General features: G+C 25.6%; 1 protein-coding gene and 1 long non-coding RNA gene across 4 annotated transcripts; one reads left to right on the forward strand and one right to left on the reverse strand.

The window, feature by feature from the left end:
• Positions 1–42: 42 nt before the first annotated feature.
• On the forward strand, positions 43–19,918 carry Gbs-70E (Glycogen binding subunit 70E). Of its 3 annotated transcripts, XM_086917807.1 has the most exons (6): positions 43–328; positions 546–713; positions 8,348–8,602; positions 9,028–9,540; positions 9,862–10,389; positions 13,378–19,918. In XM_086917807.1, the coding sequence occupies exons 3-5, from the start codon at positions 8,354–8,356 to the stop codon at positions 10,030–10,032; spliced, it is 933 nt and encodes a 310-aa protein (XP_086773933.1). In that variant the 5' UTR covers positions 43–328; positions 546–713; positions 8,348–8,353; the 3' UTR covers positions 10,033–10,389; positions 13,378–19,918. The 3 variants fall into 3 exon arrangements, with proteins under 3 accessions (XP_086773933.1, XP_003695829.1, XP_086773934.1); XM_003695781.4 differs by having other exon boundaries at positions 72–713; XM_086917808.1 differs by lacking the exons at positions 43–328; positions 546–713 and adding an exon at positions 7,347–7,468.
• On the reverse strand, positions 9,544–11,433 carry LOC147658427 (uncharacterized). The gene is made up of 2 exons (XR_015295240.1): positions 11,208–11,433; positions 9,544–11,063 (listed from the first exon to the last, which is right to left on the reverse strand). It is a non-coding gene; the product is annotated as an uncharacterized LOC147658427 (long non-coding RNA).
• Positions 19,919–19,980: the final 62 nt, after the last annotated feature.

Here is a 19,980-nt window from a genome sequence, read left to right on the forward strand (position 1 = left end):
GAAATGCACGAGGTTGAAGCGCATGCGTAATAGGAAAATACCGGCTTGTCGACGATGTACTGTTGGATGACACTCGCGCCGGTGCTTTCAGACGCAGTCAGAAAGTGTAGGAGGTTAGATCGCGTGAATCGCGTAAACGACCGAGGTATCCACCTCCAATATCTTCTTGTGTTTAACAAATTCTACGGTAATAAATCCGTAAGTGTAACTTAACAAATAAAAAAAAAATGACTAAAAGTTCGTGACATTTTAAGAGATTGGCACAAACGATGCATTGCTTCGTTTTCGCCACGTGAATACTGCCGTCCGTCTTGTCGTTTATATGCCGGTAATAATTTACACCATTCGTTCATTTTGTTTTATTTTACTTTATTTCAACTTTTATTATTATTTTTTTTTTTATTAGTTTGATTTCAAATTTAGTTTGATTAAAATTAGTTTGATTTCTAAGAAATAAAATATTTTGGTAGACATTATGATGTGTTTATTTTAAATATTTTAAAAAGATTTATCAAATATAAGTTTTAAAGATCTTTTTATTGAAGATTTCAAAAACTAAACGAAAAACGTGACAAAAGTATATAGAAGATTGTGCGCGTTCATAAAAAAAAGGAAGCGTGTGTGCATAAAGGCTCGTCATTCCCTACAAGAAGAAAATCTGGTCTTTCTGTTTTATTCCATTGGTGGAACGGTTCTCCAGTTCAAAAAAAGATGTGAGTATTAGTATTTTCGTTATTTAATATATAAAATAATATATAAAATAAACATTATTTATGTTAATTCATTTTTTGTCGCCATTTAAAAAAAAATGCATTAAATGCTACAATTCCAATTTTGTTTGTGTAACGTGCACAATTAATTGGTTCGTATTGCGGTCGATGCCACATGAGAATAAAAACATTCGACTGCGCATTGACGACGATTTCTTATATAATATAAGCGTGTAGGATTACACAAGTGATTGCTCATTATAGGATATTGCAGTTATAAAATTTAGATAAAGTTTATTTATAATCGCATTCTCTTATATTAATAGAAATAACTTATTATTCAAAGAAATTTTTGTTTACAAACAAATTATAAGATAATCGTGAATAATATGTAACAAATTCACTAGAAAAAAGTTTATCAGATAATATTATGCATGTATCATGCGATGTATCATTTGTTCTTAACTATTATATATTATACTTCATTTCTTAACTACAAGAAATGAATATACGCGCACGTTGCGTATGCATACTGTTTGATGGAAACACATAAGTGAGATAATCAATCCAAAAAATGACGATTTTTGCATATACCAAAGAAAGCGAAAGCTCCAGAAAGCTTGTTGGATTGCGTTTCAAAGAAATGCTTTTATCGAATAATAAAGAAAAGAAATTAACGCGATTGATTAGCGCTTGTGGCCGGAAAGACCATTATTAGCAACATTTATTATTTAATCTCAAACGTTTTGAATGATGCGAAACAGAAAGACCGATTAGTTAGCTCCTGACCTCATGACAACGGAAATAATAAATAAATATTGTTCATGATTCCTTCCATAGTTTTTTTTTTTGGGGGGGTTCGTTTTACCGATTATAGCTATATTTTTAATCCATATCATTTGAAGTTTTTGAAGAATTATTTTGAATGTTTTTTTATAAATAAAAAATATAATTTTAACTAGATTTTGTTTTTATTATTTTTTCAAGGATTAAAGGATTCAATTATTCCAACTTAAAAGAAATCTTTAAACAATGTACATTATAAGGTTAATAATGATTTACAAAGATCGTATTTCAGACTTTAACGGATTTCTTTTTGACCTTAAGCTTAACTTTGAGCTTAACTGTTCTTTTAAAATCCATTTTATTCATTTTTACGCACGCATGCTTAATGTTCCCGTATTAAGTACTTACTTATCTACTTATGTTTTCCGGTTACTCGTTTCTCTTTAGACGCCTACCTGGGGAACAATTGTATGAACATAAGACGAATTGTTTACACGTATTATTCCCACGCATATACAGCGACACCATATACTTCCGGAGAAAGTACAGAGAAAATATTGCAATTTACATCCATTACATGTAGTACATTCCTTATGGATATTTTGCGAATGTTGGATATAATTATTTCAATTTAAAATCTATTCGATAATTTAAAATAATATATCAAAATTTATACTATTTAATTAAATTTATTACCATTCTTATAAAATTATTATATCGAATATAAACTTTATGCAATTTACATTTTTTTCCAAATTAATATATTAATTTATAATATATTTAATTATATATATTAATATATATTAATTATATATATTAATTTACTATATATAATATATATATACATATATTTCAAGTTGTAATATCTTAAACATCGTCTGTATTATTTTTATATTGAAAAAGAATAACTTGAGATTGAAACGTATGATATTTATTTTATCAATAAAATTAAATTCTCGTTGGCATTTTTCTCAAAATATCGAATATTTAAATATTTCAAAATTCAAAAATTCTAAATTTTAAGCGTTTTTAAATTTTCTTTTAAATTAAAAAAATTTAGAATTTTGTAAAATTGAAAATTCAAATTAAATAATTTTCTTTACAAATACATGAATATATATAATCAACATTTTGTGCAAAGATCTCTTGCACCAATCATTTAAACACATATAACTTTTCTATTTTTTTATTGGTATATCTCGCGCATCTATTCTTTATGGTTTCGGAAATTAAACTTTGTCCGGTAAGATTCCGCGCTTGAGGATATACAGACAGCAAGGATATATTGGTTATCAGCCCGCTTCGAATCAGAAATACAATGCGATAAGAGACAGAGGATCTCAGTGGCGATCTCAATGATGTCTCCAATCAATGAAAAATTGATCTTCAAGAATTTTTATAATCTCAGCAAATAATTTATAACGAACTAATGATACCATTGATAGATCATTTGATAAAATTTTTAAAAATATTTCTTAGGTGTGTGGCTGTTTTTTATATAAATGTGATAAAATATAAATTTTATGACTTAATTATTTTAAACATTTGATTAATTTTTATATTTGTTATTCATAAAAAATTAATTTATTTTTTAAAATTTTATTAATAAAAGTTGCTCAAGGATAAGTAATATTAGCACATATTTTTCAAGGCTGTTCTTTAATAACATGCAACCAGACACGTAATAGAAACTGATGCTATAAAAAGAAGATATTCAAATTTCGCCAATCGATTTCTTTATACTATTTTGTATATATTGTTTTTGACTCTTTCTTTTTTTCTCGCTTAAATCATATATTCGCAAAAGTGAACTGGTTACAGAAATTTTTTTTTTCAATCGAATTTTTATATATATTTATACAAAATCAATTATTTACAATATGCAATATGTTGTACAATTCATCAAAAATTTATTTTAAGAAATAGTATGTAAGAAATAGTATTTTAAGAATATTAAGAATATTTTTTTGCTAAAATCTTTTTTTGCTATATAAAAAAAATTATCATACAAAAAAAGAATAAGGAAAGATACATTAAATTTATATTAATAATTAGTTTTAAAATTTAATATCTTGGTAAATAATTATCATTTTATTAGGTATGTTAAATCTTATTTGCTTCATTAAAATTTTACAAGCAGAATATATAACATCTCTTTTCTCTATATTCTAGCTATAAATATTTTTACTCGTAGTCTTAAATTATCGATTTATTATGTAATGATACAATTTGAATAATTAACATCGATATATTATTCAAACAAAATGTTAAAACAAGTTATGTCGATATAAATAATTTATTCAACTCTTTCTCTTGTTATCATTATATTACTTTACGTTAACGTAACGGTTGATGATATTAACATAGTTTCCAGGCTGGGATAAATGTTTATACGTGAAGATTAATTAAATACATGGGTTAATTAATAGTTTTCATTAATTAATTAAGAATAAAAATCAATCCAAATTAATATCTGGTGAGCATTGATTCGTTGCAGACAAGTAAATAAAAATAAGAAAATATTGCAATATTTTCGCCTAATGGATATTTTTAGTTCAATAATCGATTAAATATCTCATTATATTAAAGTCTCAAATCATTTTCAACTTCAATTTTAGATAAATTTTTTTTTTTATTTATTTTTATAAATTGTATGTTATATACATTGTTTATCTTTATAATTAAATAATTATATTTTGATTAATTACATGGAAATTATTGATTAATGAAGTTTTCAATCTAATCAATTTTTTGAAATTTTTATGGCTCAAAAAGTCAAGGACTTGTACATTTCCCAACTTTATCGGATTAGTCGTAGTCTAATTCCACACGTGACTTCCAATAACCCATGACCTTTCGTTATCAGCTGCGATTAATAGTAATTAACAATAGAAGTGAATTTCATCATAATTGAAACAATCGTATTGAAATAATATATTACTTTTTGTCACGACATTTATATGATAACCGTTCAATATAAATTTTCTATAATCATTCTCAACGTGGATTAAAAATAACATTTTATCAATGTTAATGACTGAGAAATATGCATCTTATCTATCTTTTACAGTGGTTCTTCGCTTGCTTCAATAATAATTTATGTGAAATTATCAATTTTAAAGAAAAAAATTAATAAACAATATACTTTATTTGAAATTAGAGAAATGCGGTTAAAGTGTCACACATGCATATTGCATTTTAAATCAAATGCATTGTAATATATATTTCACTTAATAATATCTACGCACGAACTTTTCAAATTTTTAAATTTCTAAATACTAAATAAACAGAACAGGAACAAAAAAAATTTAAATATAAATCAGATTATCTTTCAGTCTAGCAAAGAGTTATTTTAAGTAATCGTCAATCGATAGCTAGATGTCATAAGTTAATACCGTTTGTAGACATACGTGTATCTAGCATGGATCTTGTACCTATTTTTCCATTAGAGAATTAGAGGTTAGAAAGACGGCGTTATTTACATACGATGCGCCTTATTTACCATTTACCATAGGTCGATAAACTAATTTCAAAGAGTCAATAGAATTTTTTCCTTTCTTTCAACACGTATTAGATAGTATTTATATAAGTTATCCATTTGTTCTCAAGAAATCGTGGTAAAGTCGTATATCATAGAAATCAGACAATTGGCTTGGCTCCAAGGGCGTAACGCATCTAGGTGTATGTAGCGTTTTGAAGATGCGCCACGCTAATTTTAATCACAGTACTATCCAAAATAGCACAACGACTGCGCACATTTCCTTCTCGAGTCACGAAACGTGAACATGCTTATTCATTACAAAACCATTCGTCCAAATTTGCTAACGATTTACTTTTGACCTTTTAAGTATTGTTTAATTAGGCATTCCGAATTACTATATATACGAAATATTGATAATCGAAATCTAAGTCAAATTAAAAGATTATTTGGGTTAGATTAAGAAACGATTTGGCATTTTCTTGATCGCGTAATATCTCAAAATGATTCATCATAGCTTATTATAAAATTCCATAATAAATTATGAAATATTATGATGACATAATGTATTGTCTCGTGCGTGACTAAGATTTATCTAATTAAATATACATTTTTTATCGTCAGTATGATTCACAAAAATAAATTATTTTTTTATTTTTTTTTATCAATTCAATATACAAGCTACTATTTTTTATATTTTCTCTCCTCGTATGATATTTCGTGTTTGCGCGAGAATAAGAATTACTTTACGCAACTGTTACATCATAATGTTTCTTACGTATGATTCTACGCATTACAAATTTAGACACGTGACAATTGTACGATTGTAAATATTATATTATTAATATATCGATAAATCGATAAACAAGAAAGTTTCCATCAGCTTTTTCATCAAATAAGGGGTCATTCACCTAATAGGCTCTTTTATGGATTCTTTTCTTATTGGTCAAAAGAGATCATGTTACAAATTTGCGAGAATATTTATTTCTTGTATTTATCAATAGCTTTTAAGAATAGCGGCGCCATGATATAAAAAAAAAAAAATACAAAACAAGTTTATCAGCGAGAATGATGATTTTGTATTAAAAAATTAATATCAATATACATATTTCGACTTCCATATATGTTATGTTATTCAAATTAAAAAACGCAAAATAGTCATTTTAATTATTTTCCTTAAAAGTATGATAAAATTTATACGTACATATTTATTTTAAAATTCGAATGAAGATTCATTAAAATTCAAATATGTTTTATATTGTTATTTCAAAGTACTTCAAGTCATTTAAATTTTTGAATATAAATCTTTTTTAATACAATGTAATATTTTATATAAAATTTAATACCAAATGATCATATATTTAATAATACTTAATAATGAATATCGAAAAAACGAATTATATGATATGCTAATTATATATATGCTAATTTTAGACATGGAAAATTTCCTATCTAATATAAACCTAACTTAATCATGAGCAACAGTTATTTTGCAACAACTTGCAGAAATTGGACACGCAATAACAACTGGAAAATTTTATTATTTGAATATTGCAATATATGTAATATATTTTTTTTTTCGATGAATTCGTAAAACTAAATGAGATTAATCTTATATCAACATAAATAAAAGATATATATAAAGATCGATTTAATACGAGTATTGCAGCTCTTGTGAACGTGACAGTAAATTGAAAGTATCATTATGGACCATATAATAAATGAGATAAGCATTTGCCACTTTTTCCTCTTCCTTTTTTTTCAGATTATATAGCTTGACCCTGACACTTCGTTCGCGTAATGATAAACAATGTTCAAGAGCAATTATTTTAACCTCGACCTTTTGTTTTTTATGACGACTACTACATACTACTATTACGTTTAATACGATTTTTTTTTAATAAAATCATGAATTTTTTTTATAAAAAAAAAATAATTTTCTTGACCGATACTATTAGGAATTAAATTTATTTAAAGAGGAAAGAAGATATCTTTTGATTTTTTTCTATAAGAATATTTTCTATAATAATTTTGTTATTGTTCTGAATCATATTAATAGAGAAAATCTATTAAAAAATAAAAATGATAAGTATCTCGCAATAAATGGAAATATCTGAAACTCAAAATATCTGATTCATGATATTGCTGTAATACTTTTTAGACATGTATGCGTACTTGCTTGGTTCCGGTCTGGTACATGTTGAGTCTGGTTCGCAAGCAAGTCTCGAGGGACAAGAGAAGAGACTATTGCCACATTTAAAGTCGTAATTCCACTCCAGGGTAACATGACCACACGCACCTATCCTGTCGCACAAGACACTTCACTGTGATAGAGTTGTACAAAATTTTCAGTCTGTACTATTCTTTGGGATAACAACGACTAAGCATTTTATCGTTTTGTTAAAAATCGATAATAAAAGTAATAATCAATAATAAGTAATTCAACTTTACACTTGTTTCACGTAATCAAGAAAAATTTAATTAATTCAGTAACGTAAGTTTGAAAAAAATAATTATTATATATTCTATTTTACGATAATTTTTTCTTCATCGAGAGAAATTTATTCACAAGTTAGTCAATAGATTGAGTTATTACAAAAGCAGATAAAATTTTATTGAGATAAATAGATGGATGTATAATTAATTCTCTTTCTTCCTCTCTTCACGGTTCAGTTTATTACGTATATCTGCTAATATTTATCGAATTCCAGTAATTTCGGACTTAACTTAATATCGTGGTTACCCAGAATGATTCACGTGATCTAACGACACGGTCTTGTAATATTGTTGACGAAATTTTTGGCAGTGATTGATACACGTTCCTCGCTATTAAAGATTTGACGCTTAAATCATGCATGCAATGCGAATTCCTATTTCCTCATAGCGATTGTTAAAAGATCTTTGCGATATTGAAATTGAATTCTCTTGTCCAATTCGTAAACATTCTCAACAAATGATTTAATAATTTAAATAATTACAATTTTATAATACAATTTTTTATATATTATTATGTAATTAATAACAAATTACAATTAATTATGTAATTTGTTTAAATATTATTTTAAAAAATTCATATTAATATATTTTATATATAGATTTCATTGGAAGAAAGATCAAACGTTAAAAATAAAATACGATTCATATTTTTATATTATTTAATTTTTATTAATTAAAAGAAAGATATTTTTATTATTTTATTTATATAAAATAAGAATTTAGTGAATTCTAATGTATAAATTTAAAAAATTAGAATATTAAATTTTCTTACAACGTGTTTAGAATGTGTTAATAGTAAAATAATAAAATTTAATAGTAATAAATTTAAATCAAGTGAAAGTAGTATTTTAAAAAATTAAAAAAAATTTTTTTCCAGATCTAAATGTGTTCCATAGCGATGCCAGCTGAATTGCTTCTGGGGCATAGTCCTCCAGTGTATAGCTCGCTGCTATACAGTCCCTTGGTGGTAACGGCACCGACAATTACTAGCAGGTCGGTACCACCCAGGATAAGGCCATGTCTGTCATCTGGTTCCTTGGCCATAAACAATATTCGAAACAATAATGACGGTAGTAATAAACAAAAGAAAAGAGTGGTGTTTGCCGATGACCGTGGCCGTCCTCTTACTCAGGTATTCATTCTTAATCTCACTTTTTTCTTTTAAAAGAAAGTAATAAATAATCTTGTCTTGTGAAAGAAAATAAAATGACTCAGCCTATGGTAGAAATTTTATTCGAATTTCTGTTTGTACTTAAACTTTCTTATATACCATCTAATCTTATAATATATTATTTTCGAATTTTATGATTTTGATTAAATTGTTTTCTATTTTATGTTATTATTTTTTTTATATATTTCCTATATATATATATTTAATTATTATATATAAATGATATTTTTAATTCTCTCTTATTATTTTTTTCAGTTTTATTCTGATTTTTTTTTTTTTTTACTCAAGTAACATTATTCAATCATATATGACAATGAATTCTGTAATCAACAAAAGATTGAAATATAAAATAAAATATTTTATCGCCTTTACTTTTTTGTTTATAGGTACGTGTAATGTCGGAACCCAGTAACGTGCCACCTCTGTGGAGCACAGCTTACTTGGCAGGATTAACAGGGCGACTTTTAAATTCGAAAATTGAGAATGATCAATCTATAGAACTTGTGTCACCTTGGCAAGTAACTTTCCCTCAACCGGCGAGCGATTATTTAGCCTTCCGTCAGAAACTCGATCAGGAGAATGTCAGCTTGGAAAACGTGATAGTGAAAGAGTCGGAACAGTGTCTAGTAGGTACCATCAAGGTACGTAATCTGGCGTATGACAAGGAAGTCGTGGTCAGGGTGAGCAACGATTCTTGGAAGACACACGAGGACGTTCATTGCACCTATGTTGAACAACCGGGTTCTCCGGCCCTGATTCTTTACGATACCTTCCGCTTCCGATTAACTCTACCATTGAAATCAAATGTGATAGAATTTTGTGTACGATATCGAACCGATGGGAAAGAATATTGGGATAACAACGAGGGAAAGAATTTTATCGTTCGAAAAAAGTTAGAGGTATTATATTTAACATTGATTTTTTTATATTTAAAAATCTAAAATACGACTTTTTTTTTCAACAGTGTTTTATATGTCAACTTGTAATTTCTATCTCATATATCTCGAGGCTGAATTTATATTGAAAAGTACTTTATATTTTATCTTATACTTTATATCTTTCTACTTGCCAAGAAGATTATTGAGATGTTATATCCTATCCTATTGTATTATTACTCTTTTTTGTTTCTTTGTTTCAATTTTATCTCGCTTTATCATTTACTGATACGCAACAATTGAATGTAATAATTTAAAATGTTACAATATTTTCATATGTTGTAGCCACGAGCACCACCCAAACGATACGATATTTTGACAACGTGCGATGGCTTTTCAAAGAACAATAACCGAGATAGTATACCACGGATCACAGATGCAACCAAAGCGAACGTACGCACGTGGAGCGAGTTCGCATCCTGGCAGCATCTTGCAAATGATGCTCCATACTGGTGAATTTTTGTCACTGGTCACAAACGATGTACAAATGTCGTACGAATTCTTCCAATCTATCTGATTTAACGATCACAAGACGTAGACCATGCGGGACGAGGTGGCAATATATCTACGCATACACAAGATTATCGTACGAAAACACGTGTAATATTCACACGATAGCGTATAAGTGTAAAGATGGACATCAAGATCAAAGGAACGTAGAAGAGAATAATGACAAAAGAAGGGAAGCGATGGACTGTGATTTAAGTTCAAATTATAAAAGAATATGCTTTAACGGAAGAAAAAGAGACATAAATCAGAGGTCGATAGCGCGGAACAGGCGAGAAAGGAGGCACTAGTCGCGTTACATTTATGGTAAGTTGATCTTGTACATATAATACAACCTACTATGCATATATAACAATCCTGAATTCACTTTAACGAGTTTTGCGTTACATTTTATTGGTCTTCTTATTGCGAGCGATACTTTTCATTAATAATCTTCCTCAATAGGTAATGAAGATTAAAAATAGAATCAATTCCACAAATCTCATTACAGAGATACTGAAAATCAATATAAGATTAAATAAATTCATCAACAGTTTATTAGTATTAGATAATAGCATAAAGTTCATATAATATTACAAGTGAGTAAGTTTGTAACATTGCCATATGTATTGGCCGTATAAATATTTTTTTAAGAACGTTCTTGTGCATGATTTCAAAAAGGATCGTAGCAAAGGAACGACAATGTCATTGATGCCAATCAGCATAATCTTGCGATTCGAGTCGTGAATAACGTTGCGCAGATCCTTTCTAAAGCTTAAATCGCCTTGAAAATTTGCGAAAAATAACCATGTCACAACATATATCTTTTCTCCATCCTCCACACGCACGTTTAAACTTTCTCTCTATAAATAACAATCTGGCGTGGTGCGACGATAACAACCGCGACCAACGAGTCGCCTGACTCTAATCGCCTTAACTAAAGGTTGTTACCGCGCCTGACAAGATATATTTGTTTCTTCGTCTTCGTTTCTTTTTCACTCCTTTTCATTCGTTATGCCAGTTTCACAATCGGTTCAAATTTTTATACAAAAAAACAATATTAGAAAATTTACTTTAATTTTTGCAATTTTAATTTAGAGGAACATGAATTATTATTTGTTAAAAATAAAAAATAAGATACTTACGAATTGCAATATTGCAATATTATAATTTCAATCACTTGTATTATGTATTAAATTATAAATAATCTTTATAGATTGACATTTTATATATATATATATATATTTTTTTTTTTAAAAAAAAAAAAAATTATAATTCACCTCTTATACAATGATTTTAAATTGGTTTTTGTGAGAGCACCTTTATGTCGTAAGTTCCACAAGCGGACACTTGCCTCTGTTGAGTGCGAATGAACTTCTTTCAGGTCACGCGAATTCAATTAAAGATATTATTATCAACAAATTTACCGTACTTACATCGCAGTAATTTAAAAATATGATTATATTTGTTTCTTTCATCGTAATCATATGATCAAATATTAATTTGTCTTATTTTTATGCGTTTACGGTTAAACGATAACGAAATTATAAAGTAAATATGATAAAGCTTACTTTTCAAGTTTATTTCATAATGCAGATTTCTTAAAAAAAAAATATTAACATTCAGTGTATTTTTTAATAACGTGTGATATTTATAGTTGATATTTATATACTGATATTTATCTTAGAATCCTCTTTATGTTTATATACACTTTCTAAATATCTTAAAAATAACGATATATAATTTTAGAACGACTTAAGTGATTTATAAATTGCAAATGATTTCATGGCCAAAAGAATAAGTAACCGAAACCTTGGCCTACTGCCAGCAGACTGACAAATGTGAATTCATTCTATGTACATATTAGCATAAAAGTAGTTTATACTTAACACTTCCCTGATTCATGCAAAGCTTTGAACTTTGAAGATTAAGTATAAATATGAACAACATATTACAATTTACAATGTACAATTATATTAATTAGAGATTTGTAAAAAAAACTTACAAAATCTAAACGCAATTTAGATTTATTACATATATTAACCCAGTTTGTGTCGCAGTTAAATTGATCTATATCATCATGTCACAATTTACATAGTCGTTCGAAAGCTATGATTGATAACGTCGAACGATAAATATAAGAATTCTTACCGTTTTGCAAACTAGTTAAAATAATTATATGAATAAAATTAGTCCATGGACTAAAGAAAAAAAGGCTATAAAAACAAATTAGTTCAAGGTTCAAAAACACGTGTTTCTTAAAAATTTTAATGCACCAGTTCTAAAAATTTTCTTTCAACTTTGCGTCTTTTGAAAAGATTATTTTTTTAGAGATTAGATTACTCATAATTTTTTAACAATTAATAGAATATTTAAGATATTTTAATATACATCTTTTAAGTATCGAAGAGTTATATTTTTTATATGTATATATACAATATAAAGCGATCTTATATATATATAAACCGGTATGTATGTCCAGTTAAGGCGTGGTTAAAAGGTGGCACAGGATCATATACATATATCGCCTCACATTGCACATAGTTATACCATAACACGTTTTGTAAACTTCATAAAAACTTTAAGACGTCTAGACATGTGGGTTGGCTAGATAATCTTGACACTATATCGGTCGAATTATTGTTTGTTATAATTATATTTTCAAAATGTATTTTTTATCTAATCGAAAACTAATTTTAATACAGAAGATTTTTTATCTACAAAAGTTGTTATTAATATTATTATTTATTATATATTATTGGATATTAGATAAATAAAAATATTTGGATTAGATAATGATAATTATTGAACAAGTTATTTGAAAGATTACAAGCAATTAAGCATAATTCATGAATTTATTATTTATCGGTCAGAAATGATAAGATAAAAATATGTTGATAAAAATATAATTTAATTACGTCATTGATAATTAATATGACTTTTGTGCACAGTAAACAAAATAAATAAAAATATTTGCATATACAATATATAAAGTAAATAAAACACATAAATATATAGATTTAGAAAAATTCTAAAAATAAATTCGAATGTAAATATTAAATGTGCATGTGTATATATACATCAAAAAATATATTTCTTATCATATTTTCGAAGTGTATTTATAAGCAGAATTATAAATATATATAAAAAATTAATTATATCAAATTTTTCGAACGAAAAATATTGTCAAAAGCTAAAATAACATTAATCAAGTATCGTAGACTAACCATAGCGGTAACCGTCACACTAGTTGACGTGTTAAACAATTCATTATAAAGCCTACAGTGACTACAGTTCTTATTTCTTTCGTTTCAGATTGCAACGTGCAGAACAGACATATACAGTGTACAGGAACTTACACAACCGTATAAGAGAGACAATATGCAAACAGATGTACAAAAAATCATGGATCTAGATTTGATGGATGTTTGTTCTGAAGCTTCTCCAGATTTTCTACCAATTTGTGGTCATCATATATCTTCTCGTTCATCGTCTTCCTTCTTTCCTCTTCCTCTTTCCTGGAACTTGGCTGCCAAGAGCTGAGGATGTCCATTAAGATAAATTTCCACCTTTGAATTGACCAAATCTCGCTGGTCTCGTCTGTTCCTCTTTTTCTTTCTTAATATTATCTTCTTTTTCTCTATCTCTCTGTATTTCTTTTTTTTGTTTCTTTTCGACGTACAAACTTGCACAATTGTGTTAGTAGAATTTTTTTTAATGGGATGGACCAAGGGATCTTAAATAAATAACGCAGGATAAAAAAAAAGCTCAGAAAATAATCAATTACATGAAGTGAAAGATTAGAATTAAAAGTGTGCCGAATGTGGTTTCGAATGGAATAATTATTACAATTTAATATTAATTGTTGTAATGTAAAATAACATAACATTTTTTGGATCGCTATTTTTTTTTCTTTTTCTTTTTCTTTTTTTTTTTTTTTTTTTTTTTTTTTAGATATTATTTTATGTAAAAGTTTAAATGTCAATTAAAATGTTCCAATCATAATCGCTTAAAATAGAAAAATAATTATATGGAAAAATAATAATTTCCGTTAGTGTAATTCCTAAGTTTTAAACTCTAAGTTTTAAATCGTTATCATAACACATATAAGAATGTAATTATTGAAAAGAGAGAAAAATCCGTTATTTCTTTGATTCAGAGAATAACTTTTTTTTTGTCTGACGGGTGCTAACTGTCTCTTTGTCTGTATTTTTTTTTATTGGAACGATTTATAGTAATAATTGTATAAAGAGGCCAAAGTTATATAATATTATTTATACTAATATTATATGTCATAATAATACTATCCCGTATTGTTATCGTTCGATAAATTGTTATTGTTCGATAAATTATTATATTTATAGAGTTATACATCTCGTAATGTGTTGTGCCTTTTGCACGACAAATTATTCAAGAATTAATACGTCGATACTCATGTAAAATTGCTCCTTGCAAAAAAGTATTTTTAATTTCATGTACATTTTATACAATATCACATACTATGTATATACATATATGGACCTACAGTATATGTATATATACTTATTTATTTATATATATATATATATATATTATTTTTTTATCTTTGTGTCAGGGCGCTATAACTATTTAATCGCATGTTCATGAATAAAAATAATATCACAACCAGATTTTATTTTTCGATCATGAATTCAAGAGGAAACTAAATTTAAATTTTTATCTCGATTATTTCCTGATTCTATATACTATTTTATTAAAGCATGAATAATTTTACAATTAGAATCAAAAATAATTGCACGCGTACATAGTATATGGAATACAGCGTTAACAACAAGAAAAGAATTCATTTAAAAATATGCAAGTAGACAGGCAAGATTATTACATGTTCATATTATACAAATTTCGAAATTGAGAAAAACAAGCGTTCGAAGAATTATCCCGCGCCGATATTTCTTCATCAGACTTTTTGAACGAATTTTTTTTACGAACCTCATATTCAACTACGAAATTCAATTCAATTCAATTCTTTTTTGCTTTCTTCTCTACTATTTTCCACGAAGTACAAATCAACAGACTATATTATTATTATTATTATTATTATTATTTATTATTATTATTATTATTATTATTATTATTATTATTATAATTATTATTATTATTATTATTATTACTAAGTAAATCATGATCGCATGAATATATACATGCATGCCAATATAATTCGCGCTACGTACGACTGGTTCGTGTATATTAAGAGAAAAAAAAATACGTATGTGCAATCTTTAATATTTATGTCCCCTATACATCCAAAGAGACAAATATTCAGGAAACGAGATTTTCTTTGTAGGGACGTCATGGCATAATGATAGTTAATGTAAGATGATCATGAAATCATAAGGAGGAGGGCATTGAGTTTTGTAGAATAACGAATGCAATTAGAAATTTTTCTGATAGACTGAGAACCATTAGCGACTAAGCCTGATCGCTTAAGTTTCAAATTGTTATAATTATCCAGTTTGCCTATATTGGTCATCTTTTAGTCTTTTAGTCTTTTAGTCTTTTAGTCTTTTACTGGGTATCGACGTCAACTTTTCTCCCTCGCAGAGTCAAAGAGCTTCTTCATCCTTGGTAGCACCTTTCACAATACAATGAAGTCAGAGTATTTAATAGACATTATTACATAGAATTTTAACAATTGATTTTTATTCTTTGAATATATATTCTTCTGTAGTTTATTTCTCTTTTTAACGTCGTTATAATTTTTATTATTCTATGTATTCGGTCACGTGACTCTGAAGTTTCGTCATTCATTTTCATTTTGGATATTTAATATATTTTAATTGTATTTGTTTAAGTTATTTATTCTTTTGCCTATATTTTTTTATCTGGCATGTAGAGAATTTTCTATATTTATTATTCATTTTAAAATTTAAAATTTTAATTTCGAATATGAATACAAAATGAAAATCGGTTCTACCGAATTTTTTTTTATAACAAATAGATTATAATATAAAAACATAATTAATAATTTATAGGAGGATGATCAAAAATTTTGGATTTTCTAGGCCTTTGATATAAAAAAGAAAATGGACAAGGAGAAATTATGAAATAGTGTATGATTGTAGATCTAACTTGTGCCGAAAGTGTTCATCGATAAATCAATCTATTTTGTACTTAACTATTTAATCGATCACAAATTCGTTCTGTTCGATATTAACTTCTGTTCGATATTGACACATTTTTTTTTATTTTTGTAAGCAGATATCTTCGACAAATAAGTTATCAAATAAGTAAAATCAAGTAGAAAGATAAAGCACATCTTTTTTTTTACAATAAAAACAAAAACAAATCTTTAATCGTAATTTTCAACAGTTTATTTACTTAAACGATTTTTCGTTACATTTATTTCATTAACCGAATATTTTATTAATTTCAATGAAACAAAGGAAAAACTAAGCACAATCTACTTATATATTATTGTTCTTCGCTGTACATATGACTTCTTTCTCATCGTAATGTATCTCCAAGAAGATTTGGTCCTCCTAACTTATTGTACTATATCTTGTACTTGATTCATTCCAGATATTGTACAGAATTGATTGCTGATTAATAAAATTGACTCACGGAAGAATATTTCGAACGACTGAATATAAGAGTATAGAAGAAAGTAAAAAAAAAAAAAAAAAAAAAAAAAAAAATCTCTTTAATATAATATATATAATATAATTATATTAATTTTACGCAGATATATTGAATGGGATTAATTTAAGCAAAATATAACATTCAACAACAATATTCTACAAAGTGCAATTAGAGCTTTCCTACTTTTTTATATATATATATATATATATATTTATTGAACGATTATTATATTATATATGTATATAAATAGCAACAGATAAAATGTAACAAGTTCGACGAACCGAGATGATGCGCTAATTTTATTCGCATTTCATCCAATAGAACTCGATTATCATGTTTTAACCAGTTGCATAGCCAATGTGTATATTGCGTTTACGTTAAAAAAAAAAAAAAATTAAAACTTCTTTCATGGAAGCATATTAACAATTTTAAATTATATATACCAATTCTATTAAGAGATAACGTAAATATTTAAACAAATTATCTCTTATAGATCATTGAATGAATTCTATCGTGTATCCAATCTTCAAATGCTTCTATAAAAGGATTGAAAACAATGTTATTCAAATAACGCGAATAAGCTTAAGAAGTATTCATTGCTTAAGCTTCCACTTACGGCAAAAAATTAATATATTAATAAATGTATCCAATTTTATTTTAGAGCGTTGATGCATTCGAAGCTTCTACCCGTTGTAAAAGCAAATGTACAAATGTATACATGTTTATATACGCATCAGAGTGTTATTTAAGCAATTATTATATTACAATATAGTTAATTTATATTAAGTATCGCGACACGTGATCATCTCAATTTGATTAAACTTGTACAAGACTTATTACAAAACTCATTCTATCTACCGTCTTGAGATTAGTTATATAAATATATATACACATATATATATATATATTTGTACTTTGCAACAGAGATCATTAAAGAATGCATGCATGTGAAACATACGCTGTAATATAAAAAAAAAAAGAAATGTACAATTTCCTCTTGAGAGCCGTAAGACTGATAACTTAACGCGGGTACATAGAGACTGTACATATTAATAATTCGTTGTATGACATAAGTCAGAATTACGATAAAACTTATCTTGTGGATATTCAATATGCTACTTATAAAATGTATACATATAATGATATTTCGTTTCATTTCTATGAACAAATAAATGATCGCATTAGGTTTTATCGAAATTCTCTCCCTAATGCGATTCAGATTTAAGTTCATTTATTAAATTTACTTAAGCTTTGCGAGACGATAAAAAGCTCCCTTTTACATAGAAAACTTGTGGGCATGATATAGTATGTAATGTATTGATATATCATCATTTTCTAATTTTATTTTGCATCGTATTTGTTTTCTTTTTATTTAGATTGTATGTACTTTTTTTTTTTTTTCAATTTTAGTATCCACAATTCGAAATTAATTTAGATTTTTATTATATATTATTATTATTGATTATTGATATTACTTTTATAAATAATTGACTACATGAAATTAAATTTTTTATTAAATAGCCTAAGATGCTTATACATATAATATTAAGTTCTGATTTGCTAACATGTTATATGTATATATATATATATGTTTAGAATATATTAAATAAAATATTTTTAAGTGGACATCGTTTTGTGTACCGTGGAATTCATTATTTTTATTTATGTATATTTAAATAAAAAGAGAAATGTAATTATATCGTCGAAATAAAATATATAAGCTACGCATATAAGCTTCGAAAATTGTTATCAAATGATTCATATTGGATGAAAATATACGTATAAAATTTATTATTACTGGGTTTTATTATTTTTCAAAATAATAATAATAATATATTTATAATGAAGTTTTAAAAAAGAAATAAATACACAAAACTATTATTATTATGAAATAATGGACAAAATATATTTTATACTTTTATATTGAATTCTATATTTTTTATATTTTTATAAATCATGTGTATGTATATTTCGTTTATATTTATATTTTATCAAATATATCTTTTATATTTTATATTTTTAAATTTCAGGTACATGTTTTGAATATATTAGACATATACATATATTTTTATATATGGTATATATTATACATTTTTGTAAAAGTTTGTAAATGATAAACGTATAGTTTACATAAGTAAATAAGTATATCAAATTTTATAATTAGATTTAAAAAAATCTAATAAAATAAATTTAATCTTTATAAATATAATAAATATAGCAAAAAGAAGTAAATATAAAAATATATAAAAAGATATAAAAGAAACAAATCAAATTGTAGAAAATTTTTACATGCCATTTCTTTTTAGATTATATTCTCTCAATAGTAAAAATTCCATAAAAAATTTCGGACTATTTTCATATAAAGAAAAAATAATTTTATATCAAAAATTTTATTATTCTTGAAAGAGTAAACAAGATCAAGAAAAAAAAGTTAATTTCTTCTAATGAACTTTTGTTTATCTTATTAAATTGTATATAATATTATATAACGTAAAGTTATCATAGAATATATAAAATCAACTATTCAATATAAAATAATTTCAAAAAACATATACTACAATAATATATTATATTATTAAATTAATATATTACATTTTATATTTTCCTCTATTTATTATTATTATTATTTTTTTTAATATAACATTTTACATATAAAATATTATCACATTTCAATAATATAAATCATTACATTAAAATAGATTGGAATATTGATAATACATATTCCGCTATACAATTTTATGCAATAACGGGAAATTCCCAGTATGATTCAATGATACATACATTCATCAACAAAATTAATGTAAAACCAATCATATTATTACTATCAATTAATTTCAATTATTTATTCTATATCTCATATATCTCAATTCTCAAATCGTTTTTTTTTTTATTCTGTTCTAAATAATTTTATTGCTGAAATATTTTTAAAGATTTTAAATTTTTAAATCTAATTATTTTGGAAAAATCAAATAAAAAACTTTTGACTCCTATGATTTATTTGAATAATGTTTAATAATATGTATAATAAATATATGTATATATATACTTTTTTATATTTATCATAATACATTTGATTTAATAAAAATTTGTAATATTAATGTAATCCAATTTATTTTTAAATTTTTTATTATAATTAAATAATTTATATTTTTGTCTATTTTTGTTGCAATCATTTTTAAATTATTAATAAAGAATTAATAAAAAAAAATAGTAAGAATTAATAAAGAAATAGTATTTATATGCTTTCATTAATCTTTATGATTGTACCTTTCATATTATTCGTAATTGATAATTCAATTG

The sequence above is a fragment of the Apis florea genome, unplaced genomic scaffold (genome assembly GCF_048593485.1).
Source record: "Apis florea isolate Af1SG1 unplaced genomic scaffold, ASM4859348v1 contig_2272_pilon, whole genome shotgun sequence".
NCBI lineage: Eukaryota > Metazoa > Arthropoda > Insecta > Hymenoptera > Apidae > Apis > Apis florea.